Source organism: Pseudonaja textilis, chromosome 5, assembly GCF_049901715.1.
Source record: "Pseudonaja textilis isolate UNSWEBS1 chromosome 5, rPseTex1.2, whole genome shotgun sequence".
Taxonomy (NCBI): Eukaryota; Metazoa; Chordata; class Lepidosauria; order Squamata; family Elapidae; genus Pseudonaja; species Pseudonaja textilis.
In genome coordinates, this window is record NC_141994.1 from 22,578,963 (window position 1) to 22,595,559 (window position 16,597).

Genomic DNA, 16,597 nt, shown 5'->3' on the forward strand with positions numbered 1-16,597 from the left:
AGGTTTGAAAGAAGTGATTGGACAGCCATTTGTCTGGAAGGCCTGAGCAGAGGGTTAGACGAGAAGGGGGTTATTCTGTTCTGTTCTGCATCTTCATGCACATGCCATTATATCATGCATATGCCAATTATTTAAAGCTATGTGTCAGGTTATATTGTGTTGTGGTTCGCCGGCAGCAGGTGGGGACGGCTGAGGTCTCGGAGAGCGAGGACTCAGATGAGGGGCCTGCGTGTGATGCAGGGATGGGGCCAGGACCATCAGGGAGTGGAGTGCTGCCTTTGGAGATTGTGGAGGCTGGCAGCACTGATGAAGAGGTCCTCGAGGAGCCTGTGCCAAGTGCGCGTGCACGCAGGGCTGCTCAAAGGAAAGAGTAGCTGCAGCATCATGGGCGACTTGGGAGTAAGACTGCAAGCCCCTCTCTTAAGAGATAAAAGCCAGCTGAGAAACCGGAGTTCTTTGCAGGAAGCAAAGAAGTTTTTGCACTCAAGCCTGGTGGACGTTTGGAATATCTTGGTTGGTGTTTGGAGACTCCTTGTGTTTGAAATATTTCTTAGTAACTTTATCTAGTGTTCTTGGCAGCCTTGCACAACCTCGCTCTTACCAGAGACAATTAGTTTGAAACAGCCTTTTAACCGTGAAGGAACGGAATCCATAAAGAATCATTAAAAGGTTTTTCTGTTTCGTGTTTGTTTCCTTGGAACAAGATTTGGGTCAGAACATATTGGATGCAAATTACACAACATCTGTATGATATCATAATGCATGAGATGCTTAGGCCCATAGGTTATGTTGGATGCAAATTACCCAATACACAACATCAGCGGGATATCATCAGGCATGTGATTCTTAGGCCCATACATCCTGTCTTGCCAGAAGAACAGAGTAGCTACTTTTTATAAAATGGCATCATAGTCACAATTAGCATATTATGGATGTATATAATAATAAAGCTACTGAAACCTTGGGCAGCCACTTGTCTGGAATGGTCCAGGATCTCCTCGAGTAGAGGGTAGGACTAGAAATCCCTTTTCCAACTCGGTTGCTGTTATGTTTTTCATCAACCCAGTATTGCAAAACCAGTAGCACAAGGTGTTGTTGTAAGATTAATACGCTATAATTCGAACGTATGTTCATTCCTTTGCCGCGCGAATAAAACGCAAACTCCAAAAGCCCAGGATTGGAAAATCCATCAATCGAAATTACACACTTACCTCAGCATTAAATTCCTTGCCTACCGTACCTAAATCAGCTCCATTCAAAAAGATGTATTTTCCCCCAAGCCTCCGCGGATAGGTAATATCCATAAATTGCCTGCTGAACTACAGATGAGGGCTGTGAAGGAAAAGTCAAAATCCCTCTCGCTGGTATTACACTTTGGTTACAAAGAACCAGGTGGCATTAATCAAATTGCCCGGCTTTTAAAATAAAATGGAACCGTGTGAGATTTTTAACCAAGAATATTAACTTGGATATGATCTGACCATTTTTCATGGGTTCCTTTGTGCCAATCCGCTATGTAAGAAAGTTGGCTTGACAGGCCGCATTTTAAGGGCCTCCCTGCTCAACGTTTCCCCCAAGCTTTTCAAAATGTCCATTTATAAACTTCTACATCTATTTGCAACCCAATCGTCCTGTCATGCACTAGATCAGCGATGGCAAACCTTTTTGTTGTGGTGTGCCGAAAGCGCGTGCCTGCTGCCACCCACAATGCAATGCGCCCCCCCTGTGTCTGTGCATGCAACACATCCGCCCCTTTACTTGCACTGCGTATGTGCCATCATCCCAGCTGATTTTCGGCCCGTTTGAGGCCGTTTTCGCTCTCCCAGAGGTTCGAGGGAAACCACGGAGGCTGAAAACGGACCCGTTTCGGCACTTCCGGTATTTCCAGAAGGCCCGTTTTTCGGCCTCCCGAGGCTGCAGAGGCTTCCCTAGAACCTCTGGGAGATCGAAAATGGCCTCAAATGGGCCAAAAATCAGTTGGGAAGTGTGCACATGTGCAGTGCAGGTAAGTTTGCCTGGGGCTCACGAGCCCACACAAATGGCTGTGCGTGCCACCTGTGGCACATGTGCCATAGGTTCGCCATCACAGCACTAGATGTATGAAAGAAAAAAATAGTTAACAGGTTAGAGAAGGGCAAAGTTAAAAAAATCAAAGCATACTGTTAATAGTCTGTTGTTGTAATTTACCTGTAGAAAATCTAGTTTCCTATTTACCATAAATCACCCGGATTATTATCTCCGATCATTCCAGGATCAAAAACCTTCGTTTGCTTGTTAACAATGACAACTTTCCTTGGGTTTTTAATTGGAAACTTTCCCAACAATTGCATCTCATTTCCAAAGTTTTTGTTGCAAATACAGGCAATCCTCCGAATTACAACAAGTAAGACCCAAACTTATGTTGTTAAGTGAGAAATTTGTTAAGTGAGTTTTGTCCTATTTTATGACCTTTTTTTGACACTTAACATTGGTTAAGTGAATGATTGCAGTTGTTCAATTAGTAACATGGTTGTTAAGTGAGTCTGGCTTCCTCGTGGACTTTGTCAGAAGGTTGCAAAAGGAGATCACAAGATTCCGGGATACTGCAACCGTCATAAATGTGAGTCTGTTGTGGTTCGCCAGCAGCCTGTGCAGACATCAGTGGAATCGGACAGTGGGGGAAAAAGGGGGAACCATCAGGGAGCCTGGAGAGGACTCGGACGAGGGTCCTGCGGCCAATGCAGGGATGGGCCCAGGACCATCTGGGAGTGGGGTGCTGCCTTTGGAGCCTCCGGAGTCTGGAAGGAGCGAGGCAGAGGAAGAACGGGAGCCTGTTCCCAGTGTGCGTATGCGCAGAGCTGCTAGAAGACGAGAGCAGCTGAAACAAAGGGGGAGACTCAGGAGTAAGGCTGGGAGGTAATTACGGCAACCTTGATCCTGGTGGGATTTGAACTGCCAAACTGTAGGCAGCTGGCTGCAGCAGAAGTAGCTTGCAGTACTGCACTCTAACCACTGCGCCACAGAGGCTCCTCCTTTAAGTTAGAAAGATGGTTGCTAAGTGAATCTGGCTTTCCTCATTGACTTTGCTTGTCAGAAGGCCGCAAAAGGGGATCACGTGACCCTGGGAGATTGCAACTGTCATAAATGTGAGTCAATTATTGCCAAGCGTCCAAATGTAAATCACCCGGCTACGGGGAGTCAGCAAAGGTTGTAAGAGTGAATAACGGTCATTGTAAGCCAAGGATTACCTGTATATATGTCTTTTTTTTAAATCACATTTTTAAAATGTTTTCATTTCTGTTGTTAGTTCTGTTTTGTCTCTTGTTTTCTTTTCTTTTGTGCTTTGTCTTTTAATCTTTGGAATAAAAATTAAATTGCCAATTTATCTGAAAAAACGACTTGCTCTCTGCCACTCTGGAAGACCCTGGCTGTATCTAGTGTAACATTCCTTTTATCTGGCACTCTATTAACTTAGCAGCCATTTAGTCCAGGATTATGAACCGCATGGCACGTCCGTGGCCATAGCTCCGGCGTATCACCGCAAGCCATATGAATGCCTGCTATGGCATATTTATTTTCTGATGATGGATAATGGGATTATTTCTCTTCCTGGGCATGATTCAGAGAGACAGCTCCTCCGTGGAGATGGGAAGACAATGGATGCGGCAATCCTGACTTATCAAACCTTGCCAGACAGTTGTTTATAGGGTAAACCTCCCAAGATCTATCAATGCATTCTCATGAGTTGTGCTACTCCCGTTTTGTGTGCTGCTGTGGTGTATCAGGATGGGCCTACTGTGTCTCTTGGGAGGAATACAATGGCAAACTCCCCATTCAGCCAGTTTTCAACCAGAAATAATAAAAGATCTGACTTATAAGGAAAGGAACAAAATGACTTATACGTGTTTTGAAGAATGTTAGAAAGCCTACCGAAGCAGAATAGAACCACAGTTACATCACTAGTCATCATTATAGAAGAATATAAGGAACAATGCCATTCGACACAAAATCACAAAACTGTCTCTCACGTTATTTTGCCCTGAAAACAGTGAAGGACCAACCCACGGTGCCTCTGCAAGCTGAAACGGAGCTTGGGAGGGCTGTGTATGTCCTCCCTGAGCTCCATTTTCACTGGCAGAGGGTTGCAAGAGGCTGTCAGGGCCAAAAACAGAGCTCGGCAAGGCCACAGGATACACTCCCAAGCTTCATTTTCACTGGCATAGGGTTGCAGGAGACCATCGCACCCGAAAACAGGGCTTGGGAGCCCGTTTTCACTGGCAGAGCTCTTGGGCCACCACAGGTGCCTGCGATGAGTGATGCTGAGCTGGACACGCCCCTGGCAGTGTCAACTGCAGTGATTCACATAACAAAGAAGGCAAGAAAAGTCATGAAATGGGGCGAAACTCACTGAACAACTGTCTTGGTTAGCAACAGGGATTTTGGGCTCAATTGTGGTCATACGTTGAGGACTTACAGGTTAAATGTTGAATAACTTAGGGAAAGCACCTTCAAGATGATTGCTTCAAGTTAAATAGGCATCATCTTCAGTGAGTTAAGCACCACTATTTTTAATGGTAACCATTTGAGTCTGTCACCTTCCAGAAGTCTATGGTTTGATATGTTACTGTGGGTATGTAATTTAAAAAAATGACAGTTTAAAATCTGAAGAGACTCTTATTGGCGCTATAGCTTTATTGCCAAGTTGTCACGGATTTAATTAAGTCTGGAGAATGAGCGATTCCATGTCATTTTATATACTGGATGCCTTCATTTTAGGAATAAGTCTCCATGGCAAGAGTCTCTTTAGCCCCATTGCACCTACTGCCTAAGTTCCTTCAAAGAATGCAAACACTAATGTGAGTTAGTAGGAAGAAAACAAGCTTAAGCAGTGGAAATACGGAGTTTATGTAACACTGGCTTTTTTGCAGGGAGGGAAATACTGGCTGCTTTCCTATTATCTTTATTATTTTCAAATCAATACTATGTGAACCTCCATTCCATAAACATACATAGATACATTAACTACATACATATAAAACTTCTTGTATTTGACGTTGCTATGAAACACTTTTGGGCCTGAGGTAATGGGGATCTGTATTGATGTTTTCTGCATGAATCAAATGACAAACCATACAATTTTATTTTCATTTCAAGATGTAGTCCCCAATTTAAAATAGTCCAAAAGCACTTACAAGAAAAGAAAAACAAACATGTTTATGCCTCTTTAGGTAAATGGATAATTTAGGCATTTATCACTGTAAGATTAATCTATCATCTGTCTCGGTCTGAAGTATTTCATTATTATTATCTATATCATTATCTATCTCTATCATATCTATGATATAATAAATAATGAGTATGTGTATATGTGTGTGTGTGTATGTATATATATATCCAACTATCCCTATCTATCCATCTCTCTCTCTCTCTTTCTATCTACAGCATCTATAATTTATCTCTCTCCCTATCTATATCTATCTATCCATTCATCCATCATTAAATACACAAAATGATTGATTTTAATATCGCTTTCCATTTTTATTGCATTGTTTTCTATTTATTAATGTTTGTTGTAAGCCACCTTAACTGTTACAATAAGAAGCAGTGTAATTTTAAAAATCAAATCTAAAATATAGTTGATTTAATGTTTTCTGCTCAGCTAACTGATGTCCCTTCCTAGGTCTTTCCTTTTTGGGAATTTGTGGGCCAGTGTCTACGATACTGACAAATAATGAATTAGGATTCCAGTCAGTTATAAAATTCTTAGTTTAGCTGAATTCAAGCCTGAAACAACTGTTTAGCTGTAAATTACAACTCACTTGAGAACATCAGGCTGATTAATCATGTTTTGTTAGGAATTAAACTCTGTAGTGTGGCAAATATTCAATCACCAAATAATTTATAGTTTCTTTATTCTAAAATGAAGAGTTCTTTGGCATTCAGGTATCATGTCAGAAATTTCTCACATGATAAAAATGCTTGTAGCTTAATGGTTTAAATCGCCTTTACTGTGTTTCGACATTAAACTCCAGAAATACACTTGAGCAGTATTTTATTCTCGATATAGCCTCATACTGGCTCACTGATATTCTCCACTAGATATTAGAATGGAGGCCCACCAAGCTCAGAATAACAGACTTGGAAGGGACCTTGGAGGTCTTCCAGTCCAACCCCTGCTCAAGCAGGAGACCCTATACCATTTCAAACAAATTGTTTTCTAATCTCTTTTTTAAAAAAAATTCCAGGGTTGGAGCACCCACAATTTCTGAAGGAAAGTTGTTCCACTGATTAATTGTTCTGTCAGAAAATTCTTCCTTAGTTCTAGGTTGCTTCTCTCCTTGATTAGTTTCCATCCATTGCTTCTTGTCTTGCCCTCAGGGGCTTTGGAGAATAGCTTGATCCCCTCTTCTTTGTGGCAACCCCTGATATTGGAGTACTGCTATCATGTCACCCCAGTCCTTCTTTTCATTAAACTAGACATACCGAAGTCAAGCCAAAGCTCCTCCATATGTGACGACACTTCCTTTATGTGTTGTATCTATTCTGTGCTTAATATTTAGGTGGATGAATGGATGGGTGGGAATTCCATCTGAAACAGAATTTGGATTACAATTTACAGCTTATTTTTGTTTTTCAAATGATGCACTGTTTATTTCAGCCTAATAAGCTTAAAGAAATAAACAAACTTACCATTTCTTAGCCAAGAAAGCAAATGAATCAATAAACAAATAAATCCAGAGTTCTCAAGCATGAATTCCCATGCTTAGTTTATCCCACTTTGGGTGTGTTATATGTGGCATGGGGGAATGGCCTTGGGAGACAGGAGGAAGAGCTGCAGACTAGACAAGTGGCAGACAAGTGGCAGATGAGCCTGCAGAAGAAACACGGGCATGCCAGATTTCTCACAGAAGACACCCTCCCTAGTTTCTTGGACTGTAAAGGCAAAGGGTGGGAGGAATGATGTACTTTCAGCCTTGCAAGATTCTGTTAATGTAACCTTACAATAAAGTCAGAGGCAGTTCTTTCCGGGGTGTGCTTCTTATCTGGTCTTCCATGCAAGACTTCTACCACTTTTGCAAATCTTAAAGTACATCTGTGAATCCTGTCAACCTGTCTGTCTATCCATCCATCCATCCATCCACATATCTCTCTCCATCCCTATCTATCTATCTATCTATCTATCTATCTATCTATCTATCTATCTATCTATCTATCTATCTATCTATCTATCTATCTATCTATCTATCTATCTATCTATTTATCTATCCATCCATCCATCCATCCATCCATCCATCCATCCATCCAGGGCCACGGTGGCTCACGTAGTAAGACGCTGGGCCTGGGCAACGCTGAGGTGACAGCTTGGTGGCTCAATTCCTATAAGCAAATAAACCATGGAGGGACAAGAAAGGAGCCTTCCCCAACTGCCTACCAGCATTCAGGCATCCTGTTAGTAAAGATAACACTGCCCAAAAAATTCCTTTCACAGAGGCAGCCAGCCACCTCGGTGAACCCTGGCTAACAACATGCCATACGCAAAATATCTGTCTATCTGTCTGTCTGTCCACCTACCTATCCATCCTTCTCCAATCTATCTGTCAGTCTATCCTTATCCATCCATCCATCCATCCATCTGCCACCCAGAGTCATTTTTCTATGAGATGAGTGACAAATAAATACATAAATTCTTCCGCAGAGAAGTATTACAACACTTCACTTGTGGCATGCTAAAATAGCTTCTTATAATTCCAAGACAATTAGGAAAACTTCATGTTTTCATTAATACATTTATTACTTTTCTCCCAATCATTTACACCTATACAGCAACACAACAAACACTGGTATTCCAGTAACATAAAAACAACAGGATAAAAGGCTGATTGACAGGAAAGAGACTCACCAGAATCACATTCTAGGAGAGCGCTTTGGAAAGAAAGGTGTTTTTAGAAGTAGCTTTAATAGAATCACTAGTTCTTTCCCAAATAATTGAAGGTGTTTTTTTTTAAAAAAAAGACACAAAGGCCCCATTTTCCAAGAGAAAAATGCAACTAAGCATTTTATTAATTTGCCTTTGGACTAACCCAACTGCCCTGAAATAAATCACTAATGAGAAAAGCTACCATTCCCAGTTTCAAACATTTAAGTGAACCTGCAGTTTAGCCTATGCATGTGCAGGTATCATGCTAAAGCTACGAGAGCAATCTCAGGGATTTTCCGAGCAAGAAATTTTCACAGGTAATAGTATAAATACAGTATGTTTTAGTGCTGATACAGTATTTGGCAAGCCTGTGAAAACTGCCCCGGCATTCACAGCTCCCTCCAGATTGGATATTTCCATGGCTCAATACACAATTCAACACACGAGCCACACATGGTCAGAGAAAGCAGCAGCTGTTTTAAGGGGTTGCTGTGAAGGTGCGACATGAATGCCCATCTGTTCCAAAGCACGTTTGGCCTTCAAATCCTAAAAGGGATGAGGGATTATGGGGGACTCTTAATTTGGGGTGCAGGAAGTCCCTTTGTAACTTCAAATGGTCACTAAACAAACTAGTGACCATTTGAAGTTAAAGGGACTAAAAAAAAGGGATTGATGACTGCATTTCATGCTTACAACGGTTGCAGCTTCCTGATGGTCATGGAATTGAGATTCAGATGCTTGGCAACTGCCTCACATTTATGACGGAGGTACATGATCTCCTTTTGTGACCTTCTGACAAAGTCAATGGAGAAGCCCAATTCACTTAACAAACTCCTTGGTAACTTAACAACTGCAGCGATTCCCTTAACTGTGGCAAGGCAGGTCGTAAAATGGGGCAAAATTCACTTAACAACTATCTCACTTAGCAACAGAAATTTGGGCCTTAGTTGTGGTCTCAAGTCAAGGACTACCTGTATTGTTTGGCTACGTGGGAAACCTTAAGTATTCCCAAATCAACTCGTGGTTCTCTTCCATGAGGCTAAAGAGAAACAAGGAAGTTAGAAGAACAGAAATCAGTAAGCTGAAGATGGCAAGGAATGTATTTAGTTTTGCAAATAATTACATTGTTTGGCGCTCCTTAAGACTTTCTGTTCTATCCTTCCGGGTGAGGAGAACATCTCTCCGTTCAAGAGCAGGAGGTGGCAGAATAAAAATAAAGTAAACTTGGCAGAAGAACATTTGTTTTTCTATCCTCAAAGCTGTGTGCGATTTTGTATCTGCTCCAATCTTCCTTCCTTTCTAATTCCTCTCTTTGCTCAGACTATTTAGATTCCCATAGGCTAGTTTTGGAATGCGGATCTCTGCCATGCTGTCTGCCTGAAGTGAAAAATATTGTCTCTGTTGCTTTAAAAATAAAAGTCCAAACTTTTGACACCTCTTATTGATTATTCCAAGGTTTGACTCGTAAGGTAGCACCCTGGGCTCCAAAACGCCTGGTAGCCCTGGTTAAAAAGAAACTACTGTAGTCATTCATTGAAAAGCTGATTTCTGGAGAAATGAAATTTTTCCTGTCCTGCCCCATCCAGATTTCAGAGAAGGACTCCTCCATTCAAGAATTAGTACAAAGTTTCAAAGTATTTCTAGTAGGACTTCCAGATTCTGTATCAGTTTTGTTCCCTAGGCCATCTGTCTGGTAAATTCACAAGATTAGTTTTTCTTGCCATGTACATGTAGACATCCGAACTAGATTGTTTTGTTTCTCTGTGTCATATAATATATGTGAGTATATGCATAATTTTGTTTTTATTTATATTTATTTATTTAGTCGTGTTTATGTGGTGTACATTGGAGGTGGTGATCCTTGGAGAGCTGTACGCAATGAAATTTCACTTTAATGGATGCCGATTAGTGTATATTCAAAGTGACAACAAAGTCATTCTAAATCTAAGTCTTAGGACTAACTTCCTACTGTTTGATCTAGGTCAGGGTCTCCAAACTTGGCAACTTTTAAGACTTAGGGACTTCCAACCTTCCAGAATTCATCAGCTAGCCATGTTGGCTGGGGAATTCTGGGAGTTTAAAGTTCACATGTCTTAAAGGTGCCAAATTTGGAAACCCCTAACCTAGGAGAACAGCCGTACACTTTGTACTTTGTACAAAGTACAGGGTGCTTGGATACCCTGGGAAGTCCAAGAGAAGTGTATCAGGGGGAAATTTCAGGAAGGATCTGGCGGGTGGCTGAAGGGCTGGGTGCCTCCTTCACACCTCCTCCTGCAGTGCTACATATCCCAGAGCACAGTCCCTAATGTGTCCATGTTCTTTTAGATTAAAAAAAATACTTACCTTACAAAAGTAAGAACTTGCCTCAGAATGTAAATATCCTTAAGGCTCCTCGGTGTTCTCCAAGCTCGGCTGTTACCTTTCATTACCCAAACTAGGTAACATCCTCAGTGCTAGTAGGAGGCAGGGTTTCCGCTCACTTGTCATAAACTAGGCTTAAAAGTGCTAGGCGTTTCGTGAAAAGCTAGAGAGCAATTTTTGTTTTTCAAAGAAAGAATCAATTATGGTCACTAAGTTAAGATCTAGAAAGGAAAGGAAAGCATCCACCAGATTGACTGTGTATTTATTGTATGCGGTACTCCACTGAATGGCGCCTTTAGGTTGGGACTGCTGTGGGAGACAAATGCAACACCTCCCAGGGAGAGGAAGTGAAAAGGCTGGGCGTTAAAGCCAGCCGCCACGTTTCAAAGCGCAGGGGACAGCACAAAACAACATCTTTGTCAAATGGGTCTCAGGCAATCTCGCTGCTGAAATAAAATAATTAGGAGGGGAACAGATTGTGCGTAGTCCCTGCTGTTTGTAATTAACATGTTTGTTCCCAATACGCCAGGGTATCGGGTAAAGCCTTCCCTGCCCAGATCCATCCAGACCAACCAGAGTGATTTCATCTTATCCCACGCTGGGTCAGCACCTGCTCTGGACAAATCCAAGTGAGCCCGACGACTTTCCTTCCGGGATGGCTGAATGATGGGGTGCAACAATGGGGTTCACCTCAGCCGCCATCACAGCGCCCATGCGGTCTTCACAAAAAGTCATATAAATACTTGGTGATGTCGAAGTTCACGGTCCTGTAAACATCAACATAATAGGTCAGTGTCATCAAATCTTTTCACCCGCTCGCAAAAATGGCAAATAACAGAATAATGGAAGGGACCGCAGAGGTCCTCTAGTCCAACCCTCTGCTCAAGCAGGAGACCCTATATTATTTCAGACAAGTAGCTGTCCTGTCTCTTCTTAAAAGCCTTCAGTGATAGAGCAGCCACAACTTCTGAAGGCAAACCATTCCACCGGTTAATTGTTCTCCCTGTCGGGTTACTTAGTTCTAGGTTACTTCTCTCCTTGGTTAGTTTCCATCCATTGTCTCTTGCCTTGCCTTCTGGAGCTTTGGAAAATAGGTGGATCTTCTTTGTGGCAGGCTCTTAACTATTGGAATATTGCTATTATGTCCTTTTTTCCACTAGACTAGACATACCTAATTCCTGCAAGCCTTCTTCATATGCCTTCAGCCTTCTAATCATCTTTGCTGCTCTTCTCTGCACTCTTTCCAGAGTCTCAACATCTTTTTTAAAAATATGGTGACCAGAACCATATGCAGTATTCGAAGTATGCTCTTACTAAGGCTTTATAAAACGCTATTAGTACTTCAGGTGATCTTGATTTTAACAAATAACATAGTGCTCCTGTGAATAATCTGAACTGAACGACTAAAAGTGTAATCAAACTAATTTTGATTGAGTTCTAAATATTAAAGATTGGAACATTCACACATTGACTTCTGGTAGACACCTCAATGAACTTGTGAAAGAATAGAATTAAATTAGATTAGGATAGGATAGAATAGAATTCTTCATTGGCCAAGTGTGATTGGACACACAAGGAATTTGTCTTGGTGCATTAAATCTGTCTGTGCATTATTTCTAGATATGTTAATACTTCTTGAATTCAAGGGGCTGCTGTTGGTAGGAATGTCTTTTGTAAAAATTTTGACAGGGAAATAAAATGCGTTTCCTTCTTGGGGAATGAGATCCATGCCCCAACTTTGAAATCCAGATTGATTTTCTCTTTCTCTTTCTCCCCTTGCCTTGTAGTCGCAAGGAACATGTCTGGAAATATTATATCACCAGAATAGGGAATACTGTGCAGGTAGTCGTTGGCTTACAACAGTTCATTTAATGACTGTTCAAAGTTACAATGGCATTGAAAAAAAGTTACTTAGGACTGTTGTTCACAGTTATGACCGTAGCCATGATCATGTGATCAAAATTCAGAAGCTTAGCAGATGAATTTATAAATTGTATAAAATATATGTACATTTTCTGTTTAAATGTTCATTTGTTTTCAGTTGCAGGTTGACAAAGAAATTGGATGGAACTTAAATGCTGACAAAAATTAAACAGGTTGATTTGTGTCTGTCCTTATAAAATAGTATTTCAGACATAGGATGCCTTCATCTACTTTAAACAGTCATGTTTATAAGGGTTTTGACTGCTTGTAGTTTTCTTTTTCACTATGAATTTGAAAGTTTTTTTCTTTTTTTTCTTTTCAAAACTGTATAGTCCCTTTTTGTAGAAAGTAATTCGGAAATTTTTCAGATAGGGCATAGTTTGACTTTGTAATTCGTCTTCTGTTTGAAAAGATGATAGGAATGCAAATCAGAGAAACGATGTGCCAAGTTTATTATTTTAGCTTACTGAGTGACAGATATGCTAATATGTATGTACAATTATGAGTGGAAGGGAGGGAGAGAAGGAGATGGAGGGAAGGAAGGAAGGACAGGAAGAGGGGGAGGAAGAGAGGGAGGGAGGGAGAGAGGGAGGGAAGGAAGGATGAAGGAAAAGCATTCCTGCTGATGTATAACTTATTCAGAAGCATATTGAGAATGAAACCTAGTTTTCTAGTTGCATAAGTTTTCAGATTCAAAAATTTACCCTCAATTTAAGCCAAATAATAATTTTAGCTCCAGATAAAAAGGAAAGATTTAAAAACAAAAAAAGCTAGTAAACACAGCTCACTGTTTGGAGATGCAAAACAGCAATCGTGTTTGCTATTGAACATTCTGGTCTTCTTCCAAACCACCTGTTCTAGCATTATGTACGGCATAACTCCTTTCATTGGCATCAATTTGCAATCTGCATTCTTCCATTCTTAGCAGCGGTTTAACCCCTGCCTTTTCACAAAATTTGAACCATCCAAGAATACTTCAAATGTTTTTTTTGTGTGTTTTGTCAGAAAAAAAAGGATGCCTTTAGAAGAGTAAAAAAATCCCGCCCCCCATTTCTTCTAAAATTAATTTTGATCTTTCAGTATTAACATTCTCCATGCCGAGGTTTCCTTTCTCAATATTCAAAAATGAAGAAACCCAAGAATGAAAGGGTTTTTTAAAAAAAGAAGTATATTGTTGCAAAAAAAAAAAAATTGCAATGTTAACGATAAAATAATGATAAAATTGTCTCTGCTTTTCAAGGCAACCCGTTCCATGTTTAAAAAATAATTCATGTCTGTGAAATTATGCAAAATGGGAAAGCTTCTAATATGTTTCAACCTGAAGTGACAGTTTATTCGGTTAGGTCATGATTCATAAAACCTGAATGCCATAACATGGGCAAGATGTAAGGACTAGATTGAAGAGATGTAACATTGTTTCCTTGACAAGCATTAGATTGTCACAATGCATTTTTTTGTAATCTAAAACATCTCACTGTCGATGAAAAAAAAAAGATCAACTTTTCAGGATGTGGTAAGAATGGTAAAATATCGTCAGGCTACCAAACTCTATTTATTAAAGCAGCCTCTTTTTTTCAAGCTTTCATATGAGCTTCAACTAAGTCCTCGACTTACAACAGTTCATTTAGTGACCATTCAAAGTTACAACGGTACTGAAAAATGTGACGTACGACCATTTTTCACTCTTATGGCCTTTGCAGCATCCCCGTGATCTAAATTCAGATGCTTGGCAACCGGTTCATACTTACGACTGTCGCTGTGTCCCAAGGTCATGTCTCCTTTTGTGACCTTCTGAGAAGCAAAGTCAATGGGGAAATCCAGATTCACTTAACAACCGGGCTACTAACTTATCAGTTGCCTGTGATTCACGCTTAACAACTGTGGCAAGAAAAGTACAGGGTCCAAAACTCACTTAATAAATATCCCACTGAATAAAAGGGATTGATTGCGGTTGTGAGTTGTTTTAAAGGGTCAATTCTTGAAGTGAATGCTTTTCATTTTAGTTCACAAGGAAGATTAAAAAAAGGGGGGGGCATGGCTAAAATGAATTGTTTTGTGTTTTTTAAAGTAACCATAGCACTATTTCTGAATCATTTTTGAAGTGTGCACAACTGCATTGTGCTTCATATAAAGATAGTTCTTAAGGAAAGATTTCACACACTAGCTGAAAATAAAACAACTTCTTAACTTGGGATTCTGAAAACGCTTATACTGAACTTCAAAACTGTCGACTCGGGAAAAGAGAGATGAAATAAATCATGTTCTCCTGACTGCGAATGTGGCGATGCCTGATCAGAGAAAGCCCGATCAACTAAACATCAGCAAGATTGAAAGATTTGATTCACTGTTTTGCTCAAAGCAGCTACGAAGAGGCATGTTTTAAAAACAACACAGTAGGGAAGAAAAAAAGAACAACAAATCAAATTCGCAAGTAAAAAGCATAAATAACACTTTGACTAGAAAGAAAGCATTAAAACGGAATAGCAGGACACCTGCTGAAAGGCTAAATATTTACTGGAATAAGGAAGTTTTTGCCAGCCAGGAGAAAAACAGTGAAAAAGCAGCAGGCTTGGCCTCCCTTGGCAGAGAGTTTCAATCTCTGAGAGAAGCAACTAAACAGGCTCTGACTTTCCTACCAAATCTCTGAGAGACCCAGCCCTAAGATCTTAAAACTAAGTAGGCTTGAGTGCCACCAAACTGCCTCTAACAATATACAGGTAGTCCTCTCGACTTACCACCACAATCCATCCATTATCTACCTACCTATCTATAGCCGTCTGTCTATCTCTCTCTCTATCCATCTATCCATCTATCTATCATCTACTATCCAATCATCCATCCATCCATCTTGATGTTTTTCAATGGACCACTGAAAAAGTTCTACTAAAGGAGTAACTTAATTTCATTTGAAGTCTAGCTGTAACATTTTGGACCTGTTGAAATTTCTAAACATTTTTTTTCAAAGGCAGCGTCACATTGTATCGTGTTCAAACACAGCAATTGTTTTGGCAGGATGTAACTACTGCCTCTATCATCCTGGCTAAATCCAACATTTTCAGGAACAAATGCAGTGGACAATTCAAGTCTTAGCTGTACAGATGCACTCCAGGCCACTGCCAAAATAAAATAGGTTCAGGGCCAAATCAAAAATATGAAAAAGTTGATGTTTGTTTGCTTGTTTTTTCTTCTTTCTTTCTTCCTCTCAATTCTGTATTTTGACTTTGGAAATAATTTTTAAAAAAAAATTAAAAAAAAGTATGAAAGCCTGACTACATGCAGTCCTTGACTTACAACAGTTCAGTTGCTGATCATTCAAAGTTACAACAGCACTGAAAAAAGAGATATATGACCAGTTTTCACTCCTACTATCATTGTGGTGTCCCCAGGGTCACATGATCAAACTTCAGAGGCTTGGCAACTGACTCATATATATATATATATGATGGTTGCAGTGTCCCGGGGTCACGTGAACCCCTTTTGCGGCCTCCTGACAAGCAGAAATCAATGGGGAAGCCAGATTCACTTAACAACCTGTGACTAACTCAACAATGGCAGGGATTCACTTAACAACTGTGGCAAGACAGGTTGTAAAATGGGGCAAAACTCACTAAACTTATCTCGCTGAGCAACAGAAATGTTGGGCTCAACTGTGGTTCTAAATTGAGGACTACCTGTAACCCGGGGAAATATACCCCCCCCCCCCCAAATTCAAGCCTGAATTGTTACTCCTTGATCTACTTTCCACCTGATCCGAATACCTCCCTCCTATATGAATCAAGCTTCAATCTGCTTGCTCTGCTCTAATCCGCTGCTGGAAAAAAAAAGAGATTACATTTCAAAATCCAAGAATACGATCTCATGCGGATTGCGGGATCCTAATCAGGGTCTTGTTTTTCTACTCAGTTACAGGTTGGCGGTGTTTTGACCCAGGCTTCTTAAACCATAATTATTCACAAACTTGTTTTAAAAGCAAAATCTATTTTATTGCAACGCTGGGCATTGTTTTCATTCCTAGCCGGAATTAAGCTCAAACTGTTCCCTGAGATAAGCACACGCCTTTCAGTTCTGTGAAGTGCTGCCAAAAACAGAAGTATCAAATTGACTAGAAAAGAAACCAACTGAAGTACAAGAAAAACCAACCAAAGTACAAAGAGCTTCCAGGGTAACTTGGAACTGATCGAACTACTTTGCTTCCTGCAATGGTTTTGCCGTCTTGGCCTGACTTTTATCCCTTATGGGAAGGGCAATCACCTCCCAGCCTTACTCCCGAGTCACCCCTGCTCTTGCCTTCCAGCAGCTCTGCGCACATGTGCACTGGGAACAGGCTTCCCTGGGTCCTCTGCCTCACTGCTGCCAGACTGCAAAGGCAGCACCCCACTCCAGGTGTTCCTGGCCCCATCTCTGCATCGGACACAG

General features: G+C 40.7%; 1 protein-coding gene across 1 annotated transcript in view; it reads right to left on the reverse strand.

The window, feature by feature from the left end:
- Positions 1-10,504: 10,504 nt before the first annotated feature.
- ORC5 (origin recognition complex subunit 5) overlaps positions 10,505-16,597 on the reverse strand; it is a 66,401-nt gene continuing 60,308 nt past the window's right edge. Inside the window, exon 15 of the mRNA XM_026701655.2 lies at positions 10,505-11,025. Within this exon, the coding sequence (XP_026557440.1) occupies positions 10,980-11,025 (46 nt within the window). The 3' untranslated portion in view covers positions 10,505-10,979. The remainder of the gene's footprint in view (positions 11,026-16,597) is intronic.